Consider the following 9165-nt stretch of genomic DNA (forward strand, 5'->3'; position numbering starts at 1 on the left):
TGGGTGATCAGGCTCACAGTTGGTGTTTCAGTTCATCAAGGAGCTGGACGGGGTGGAGGTCAAGGCTCTTCAGGCCTGTCAAGTTCCTCCACACCAAACTGGGGAAACTACTAAATGGAGCATCGCGCAGAGGAAACATCAGAGGGTCAAACACAAACTGTTGATACAAAGTTGTACTGCTGTCTGAAAAATAACATGTTGCAGCATTAAGATTCCCCTTCACTGGAACTGAGGGGCCAATCAGAACAGCTCCAGACCAGGAGCAGACACCAGTGCCCCCTTATTTACAATTAAGTTCTTATAAAAACCTGATGGATTTCAGGACATGCACTCCAATCAGGTGAAGTATCATGTCACATACACACACCTGCATGCACACCCACACAGACTCCAGATACATACAACTCAAGGCAGCAAAATGCATGACAGATCGCACTCGCGCGCACACACACACACACACACACACACACACACACACACACACACACACACACACTTTGCAGCACAAAGGTGCAGCGCCTGGCGTGTGCAGCGGCTGATAAAGGACTGTGGCTTTGGAGGCTGCAGACACTTTGCTCCTCAGCAGATTCTCCAGCAGCCCTGCGCCGGGCTATGACTCATACCGCCTGCCTTCTACTGATGCTGGGAACGACAAGTAACACGGAAACGCACCAATAAACAACTACCAAACAACCATCTGCAACCAGGCACGAGCCGAGCGTGAAGGATGCGCGTTTCTTTCTTTTCTCTTTCGCACTTACCTTTCTTTGACGTTACAGAAACAAACTCAGATCCTCCTCTCAGGTGTCTGCTGCTGCTGCTGCTGCTGCTGTTGATGCTGCCTGGCCAGTTCGTCTCCTCCTCCTCCTCCGAGACGTCGCATCTCTCCCACGGTCCTAATGGAGAGGAAGGTCCGCGCAGAGATCAGCACACCTGGCCGGAGCTGCGGTGTGACGGCCCGGCGGACTGTTTGGTGAGGGTGCAGGCGGAGGAGTGCTCCAGCGTGCGTCTGAGAGTCCAGCAAGCCTGATGGATGTCGCTCGGCTTCCTCGAGGGGTGGAGGGTTGACGTTCTTGCCGCATTCAGGGACTCCGCGAAAACTCGGAATTGTCCCTCTTTGGTAGGGAACTTGAGCTGTGCTTGGACCCTCATGAGCCAGGTTAGTTTACTCTACTGATAGTATCAGTAGTAGAGTAATTCATGTGCTTCTGATGACTGCATGCTGTTAGAGGAAGTTTTTCCACGAATAGCTATATCCTGAGAGTGAGTTTACAAGCACATCTTTTCACACAACAAATGTTTGGAAGAATCCATTAAGCCATGGATCACATTCACCTGGCAGCCATTTTTCTTGGATGTCAGGCTCAGGATGTGGAGACAATGACAGTGAACATTTGGAGGGACCTTAGGCCATGTTTCAAGGGAAAACAACATAAGGGCATCCAACATGTGCTTTGATATTTCAGAATGAATTTACGCGTTTTCTACTGTGTCGTGTAACTGTCAAATGTTAATGTTAGCTAGGAAGTGGTTGAATGCTAACATTAGCTGTTGTCTAATGACAGCTAATGAGTTACAAAATATGTTTTATCTTGGAATAAGTGGATTAAACATGTAGTGTGATGTGTTCATTAATGATCTTTAAAGGTGCTTGTAGGAAGTTTTTTGTTTTGTTTTTGTTTTTGTTTTTTTTTTTTTTGACCTTTTTGCCAGGCTAGCTATTTCCTACCTGGCAGTCCTGATGCTAAGCTAAGCTAACTGAGTCCTGGTTGTAGCTTCAATTTAATATGATAGTGGTATCAATCTTTTCATCCAGCACTCACCAAGAAAGTGAAAAATAATCATTCTCAGAATATCAAACCATTGTTTTTTATGTCTTTTAATTAAAAGAACAACAAACAGAGTTGTGCATGTATTCTTCTGTATGGCACTTTCTACAAGAATATCTTCATTTTCAGTATTTGCTGGAAAAGTTTGCCCCATGTCATTCTCTTAAAAAAATAGTGAGTTAGATTCTCCTTTTGTGATTTGTAAAGAGAACGTTGCACATTTTGTAACTACCAATGCCATATTTTTTCATTTTTGGACAATTTGTCATGAACGAATTTTATCTCAATTGTTTTAATCCTAAAATGGCAAAATTTATATTAATATAACAAAATACTTTTGCAATAAACATGTTTGTTTTGTGAAATGTAAAACTGTACTTCTATTCTTGCCTACAGCTCAAACAGAGAAACTTTTAAAACATTTTACATGAATGTTATTTAGTTATTCATTCATACATTCCTAAATTATTGACTGATTATTTAAAACTCACCCTTCACCAAAACTCACTACACACATGAATGGAAGCTGATAATTCTTACACCATCTGAAGGCAGCATCGTGTGTATGGAGGCTACACATTTGGCATCAAACCTGAAGAGATGTGAGCCCACAGGGTCCTAGCACCTGCAGGTTACTTCCTCATTTACTCTGGCCTAAATGTTCAACAGGTGGAAACACAAACGATTCTTGTACTGATATTTTAGATGACTAAATATAAAAGAATAGAAGAGGAGAACAAATACAATATAGTGTTATTAGATGGTGCAGCAGATGAATGGCTCACTGTGAGGCTTAGTGCTGTTTGCAGTAAATCCCACAGTGTGTTATTTTTACAGGAAATCTGACCATCTTGTCAAAAATATACAGATTCAGATTCTTCTAAGTCAAAGCACTGACTTATTAAAAGTAAAAGGAAATCGATAATGTGAAATAGATGGTCGAGTATACTGATGTGTGATGTGTGTATGGATTCAGTATGAACTGTGAAAATATCAAAGGTCTTAAGTAAATATTTGTTCTTACTGTCATGAAATATAAACTGAGGTTTGCATGCAACTCAGCCGTGAAATGGATGCAGCAAGTTTACAGAAACAAAGTAAAAGGCAAAAAAAGAAGGATAAATTAAAAAAAATCAAGTTTGTGGAACATGATCCAAACACAAATCTCCAAAGACCCCTTACTGGAAATAGGTTGCTAGGAAACAGGTTCATTTCCTGTCACCGCTTGATATTAACAAACACTGTGACAAGAAATAACCTTGGACCCATTTTGACAGGTTGTATTTTGCAAAACACAGTGATGAGTTGACTCAATTAATTATCGCTCATCAATTGTCTCACAAAGGCAAACTACCATAATTATGATTCTACACATCAGGCGCTTAGTGACCAGCTCAGCACGTCCTCCACACCTGTAAAGTTCTCAAGTCTCTTTTTATAGTTTTGCACTGTGAAAAACTGTATTTCCACACAGTTAATGATAAAGATTAGGCTCTAAATGAGTTACTTTTTGTAGAATTTCATTCCAGAGGTGGATGTGGATTGTTGGTGAGTTGTGTGATGCACTTCTAAAAATCATAACAGGTTTTCATGCAATGAAATGTTCTGCTTCAGTTTCTCTAAGTGCTTCCAAAGGCAACTGGTTCTAGAAGACGTTTCGCCTCTCATCCAGGAGGCCTCTTCAGTTCTAAACAGTTGCCTTTGGAAGCACATAGAAGTACCATGACCTGGATGAATGAGAATCTTCAGAGACGTTTTTGCTGCTTCGGTCCATGTTTGCTGGTGTTTAGCCTTTCAGAAACAACATTTTGACTGCGGTCAAAAATCTGTTTGCTCTCCAGCTCACCTCACTCAAAGGGAGGCACACCCCTGTGTTAACAGGGCGGTCCAGCAGCAATAATAGGCTTATTGGCGTGATTATTTTTCATTATTGGATTAGCCTGCTGCCTCTGTGTATTTATGTTGATGAAACTGATTAGTTATATTCTAGAAAGTTTATTTCATAAAAATTAATTTGGGTGACACGTTCATACTGTGCTACTCACTAAAGCACCAAATGTGTCTTAATCCGCACCTCAAAATAGTCCCCAATGAACGCACTGTTTCCTCCTGTTTGAGTAGCATTTGCTAAAAATCACAAAAAAAAAAAAAACTATATATTTGTGACACATGTTTAAAGATTTTTGTCTTCATCTGTAGACAGTGAGCTTGGAACTGAGCATCACAAGAAGAAAAATCAAACATTATCGAAATCGTCTGGGTCTGTTTCTCTAATGCAGAGTCTGACATATCAAGTAATAGACTGTTTTCTTTCACAAATGTCTTCTACTTTTATTTTGTGTGCTCCAGTTTATCTTTCATTCAAATCTTACTGGCTGCATCTTAGTCGTCATGGATACCATGTGCCTCTGCAAACACGTGAGGTGCCAAAGCAAAAGCTTTATTAACTGCTGGACACACACACACACACACACACACACACACACACACACACACACACACACACATTTCTAGGAAGCTTATAGTAACTATAGTTGACATGTATGTGTTGGTTTGCGCTGTGCTTCAGTTTGCGTGTCTCTCTGTGTTATGAAGCCAAACACTTGAGTGGATTTACATCCGATCGTATATGTGCTGATGTCAAGCTACGTTCAGGATCAAAGTTTTACCACCACAACCTGTTACCATGGAGACACAATAGTGGATTCACATGTTATGTTTCTCCAGTCTAAGTATTCAGGAACCAGAGATGTCTATTGTATCTGTTACTCACGTTAGAAAATCTGAATAAGAAAGTACTGAACAATACTGAAGAAAAGAGCCTCTGTGGACCTGTTCCCAATCACGGTCTGAGGATATGTACCCAGATTTATGATGAGTGGACAAATTGTTAATGAGTTATGGCCATTTTCCTGCTCAGTTCCGCACCTTGCAAAGCTGTTTGGTTGATGGAGGCCATGTTTTTCAGCCAGTCATGGTCATTTCTAATAGAAGTGTCTGTCTCCATACTGCAATGCTGTTTAACCATTTTTTGTTGATATTCTACATACAATTATCTTATATACCGTACATATCCGGCAAAAAAAGCCTTAATATATTTTGATTTAGTTGAGGAGTCTACACACATGGGTAGCTAATGGAGGGCATTTGTGGGCCAGTCCTGAAAGAATAATCATCATGTCTTGGCCTGCAGTCAGTCTAACAGCTTGTAGCCATGCTAGCTGTCCTGTGAGGCTGTACTTATCATGCCGCGCTTAAAGCTAAATGCTAAAGTCAGCATGCTATTATGCTTTCAATGACAATGCTAACATAAGCATAAGGCAGGCAATAAGAATGAGATTTCACAACACTGTCTCCTTCTTCATCCACTGAGAATACACACACAGAGAAATATTAATATTACTATTTCAGTCTGCATGAAGTGGTTTAGTTGAGGTACCAGCCCCCCAAAAATTTAATTAGTCACCTTCTGCTCCATTTTGTCAACTTAACAACAGCAAAAGCTGTCAGCTGTTACTTAAAAGCTGTTAGCTGGTGTTGATGATAGAACGCGCTAGTGTTTAGGATATGAAGGTAACATCAGAATAAAATAGTCTGCTAAAATAAATGAACAATTAAATTAAACAAACAGGGCAACACGACACATAAAGGTAGAACCTGAGCTGCGGACAAACCACCAAACTTGGCAAACTGAGGGAAAACAGATGAGGACGTTAACTGGCCTTGAAAATTGAGCAAATGAGGACATCTGGTGGTGAAATACACACACGACAAATACGTTTGTCGTATTCTGTTATAACCAGTAATACCAGTAGTAGAATCCATGCTTCCTATTGCTTTTTTTGAATGTTTCTTCTTTTCGAGCATGTCAACACACTGTTCATGATTAATACAAGTATGAATGAGAACAACATATTTCAGTATTTGATTGAAATGTCACTGAAGGCTGACATGACAACTTTTTATTTTAGCTGGAATGATGTCAGTTAACTGTCAGTGACATTGTGCATCTTCTCTGACAATGACGCATTGTTATACGCCGCAAGAGTAGTTAAAATTGACGCTTCATAATAATAATAATAATAATAATAATAATAATAATAATCTGACACTGACAGTATTGTGCTGTCTACTTTAAAGGACGTTTTGCAGTTTGCAATGGATTGGCCTTCTTTTGTTTGACGATTGATGTATTTAGTATTGGTGACGCAGTGGAATCAGAAAAAAAAAACAACTATTTCACCAAGATAACGTCATGATAAACGTTTTAAATAAACCTGACATGGAAACAGGCAGACCAAAGTCCACTCACAGTGACTGAAAATATTCAGCAACTTCTTCACGGGTCTCGAAAAATAAGCGGAACGCTTGGTAGATGTAAGCACCCGGGAATGTTTTTGTGTAACATCTCGGAATACGGAAGTGAAACACTGCTCCCTGGTTCCTTGTCTGTTTTCGTTCTCGCACCGGATAGAAATCTCTTTCTGTCAAGAAATATGGCAGTGAGCGCCGTCCACCTGGAGTCAGATGCCTTTCTGGTGTGTATGAATCACGCCTTGAGCACAGAAAAGGAAGAGGTGATGGGTTTGTGCATCGGAGAGGTGGAAATAACCCGGATCGTCCAGATCCACTCCGTCATCATCCTCCGCCGCTCGGACAAGAGGAAGGACCGGGTGGAGATCTCCCCGGAGCAGCTGTCGGCGGCCTCCACGGAGGCGGAGAGGTTGGCCGACATCACCGGCAGGCCGATGCGGGTGGTCGGTTGGTACCACTCCCACCCGCACATCACCGTGTGGCCCTCCCACGTTGACGTGAGGACCCAGGCCATGTACCAGATGCTGGACCAGTGCTTCGTGGGCCTCATTTTCTCCTGTTTCATCGAGGATAAGAACACCAAGACAGGCCGGATGCTGTACACCTGCTTCCAGTCCGTGCAGGCGCAGAAGGGCTCAGAGTACGAGCGGGTGGAGATCCCCATCCACGTCGTGCCCCGCGAAGCCATCGGGAAGGTGTGCTTGGAGTCGGCCGTGGAGCTGCCGCGGATACTGTGCCAGGAGGAGCAGGACACCTACCGCAAGATCCACAGCCTGGCACATCTGGACCCCGTCACCAAGATCCACAACGGTTCGGTGTTCACTAAGAACCTGTGCAGCCAGATGTCGGCGGTGAGCGGGCCGCTGCTGCAGTGGCTGGAGGACCGGCTGGAGCAGAACAAGCAGAGCGTCGTGGAGCTGCAGCGGGAGAAGGAGAGGCTGCAGCAGGAGCTGGCTGCTCTGTGAGCCCGGAGGACCGTCTGGAGACCACTAGGTCTCTGTTATGGACAGAGGAAAAGGACCTTTGTTTTTGCTTGTTTTAGTTTGTTTACTCTTGTCTTACCTTCCTGACAGGGCTGGGTGTCAGACTGTTCTTGTAGCCTACAACAAGGTTAGAATAACTTTATTGATCAATAATTTGTGTACATAAGATATGAATCTGTTTTGCACTGGTTATTTTTAGGTGACCAGCTGGGACTCTTCAGGGCTCCATGATGTTTAGGCAACAGTTCTGAACAGTAGAGCCATGTCAGAGGACACACAGACCCTCTTCCTGACTGCCTCTGCTTTCCATCACTTCAGTACAGTGTTAAAATCAACTTGCAGAGACTGGGTACTGCTGCCCATCACTCCAGTGAACATGAGCATTATTTTGTGGAATGTAGCTTAAATACAATTAGTTGAATGACCGAATCGACAATCAATCAGTCAATCTATATATTTATCCAAAACAACTTTTACTCTTCTAAAACAAGTGTCAAACAGTGTTTGGTTCTAGCTCGTCATGTTATGATTTGCTGCTATACTCCTTGAATAGTTATGGAATGTGGACTTATTTTCATTATTGATTAAAGTGTTGATTATTTTTCAAACTAACTGACTAAAAGTTTAGTTCTGTAACAGTTTGCTGATGTTTTCTTTCATTTAGAATAGAGAAAAACAGCAAATTCTCACATTTGGAAACAGCAACATTTGACGTTTTTGCTTTATAAATGATTGAAGCGGTTAATCAATTAATCAACTAATCAGTTTGGTATTAATGCCAGATTTGTACCCACACATGCATACAGGAGCTTTGACAATAGTTGATTGATTATTTCTGTCTATATAACGTTGAAAGTCTCTCCAAATAGATTTTTATACTGTACAGAACCAAATGAGGATGAGAAGAGATTTAGATGCTCGACATTTTATACTTGGTTACTCTTCAGTACAGTGTCTTTGGCTGGATCAGCCCACTGTGGGCAGTGCTGAAAATGATGCCAAAAGTATATGGTCACCCCAGTCTACCTACATAGTGTAGCTTTGTTTCCACCTGACAATGCTTCCTTGCACAAAAGCAAAGAAACGCTTTGTCCACCTCGGTGTTGAAGAACTTGACTGGCCTGCACAGAGCCCTGATCATAACCCCATCCAGCATCTCTGGGATGAACTGGAACACCAACTGTGAGCGTCTATTTCAATGCTCTTGTGTCTGAATGGGAGCAAATCTCTGCAGCCGGGTTCCATCATCTTGTAGAAAGCCTTCCTGTGATAGTGAAGGTTCTCATAGCGGCAGATTAATGGCCTGGTTCTGGAATGACATGTTCCACTATCACATAAGGATGTAATGTTTGGTTGTCCATATATTTTTTGCTACATATTGTACCTTGATTTTTCAGGTATTTCATTCTGCCAAAAAAACAAGATACTCTTATGTGGTGGTTTTACATAGTGTGATATAAGACTGTTTCAGCCATCCGTAATAGAAATGAATGGTGAACTAAAATAAAAGCTGATGTTGTAAAATATTTAGAGTAAATGGGCAAAAACAAGCAGAACTACAGTTGGGTTCATGAGGACCCTCTTCCCCTTTTCAGAATCACTCTGAATGAGAGCCAGTTGAGCCCACCGAGGGCCATGTGACACAGAGAATGTGCCTTTGGACTGATGAAAGTGTTACTGTAGATGCTGTATAGTGTAAATGAAGCTTATTGGATGTAAAGGATGTGGGTGGCTGCTGTTAAACACCTGTTGCACTGTGACCGTTGATTCTAATGGAATGGATGGACTTCTGTTCACCCTGTCAACTGTCTATGCCTCATCTTTTTCTTCTGCCTTGTCACATCCCACATTTGTAAAGCCTGACATTTTATCTTAAAGGAGCCTTATTCAGATTTGACTCACGTGGTGCTTTTCTATTTACATCCATAGCTGTCAAATAAAAATCTCCTTTGTTACTATACTGGGACCCGGGGGTAAACAGACTTCACTGTCAGTTTCACTTCAGTTCAGAAACAATGAGATCAATAATGTTCTGTTTC

At 41.8% G+C, this 9165-nt stretch overlaps 2 protein-coding genes across 2 annotated transcripts in view; one reads left to right on the top strand and one right to left on the bottom strand.

Moving 5' to 3' along the window:
• Nucleotides 1-1058, bottom strand: part of rab27b (RAB27B, member RAS oncogene family) — a 55799-nt gene extending 54741 nt beyond the window's left edge. The window contains exon 1 of the mRNA XM_076758028.1: nucleotides 762-1058. The gene's annotated coding sequence lies outside the window, so the exon portion shown is untranslated. The remainder of the gene's footprint in view (nucleotides 1-761) is intronic.
• A 5176-nt stretch (nucleotides 1059-6234) lies between these two features.
• On the top strand, nucleotides 6235-9081 carry brcc3 (BRCA1/BRCA2-containing complex, subunit 3). The gene has a single exon (XM_076758926.1). It carries the CDS (start codon nucleotides 6326-6328, stop codon nucleotides 7106-7108), a length of 783 nt encoding a protein of 260 aa, XP_076615041.1. The 5' UTR covers nucleotides 6235-6325; the 3' UTR covers nucleotides 7109-9081.
• The last annotated feature ends 84 nt before the right edge of the window (nucleotides 9082-9165 follow it).

This window comes from Chaetodon auriga, chromosome 19 (assembly GCF_051107435.1).
Source record: "Chaetodon auriga isolate fChaAug3 chromosome 19, fChaAug3.hap1, whole genome shotgun sequence".
NCBI classification, from domain to species: Eukaryota; Metazoa; Chordata; class Actinopteri; order Chaetodontiformes; family Chaetodontidae; genus Chaetodon; species Chaetodon auriga.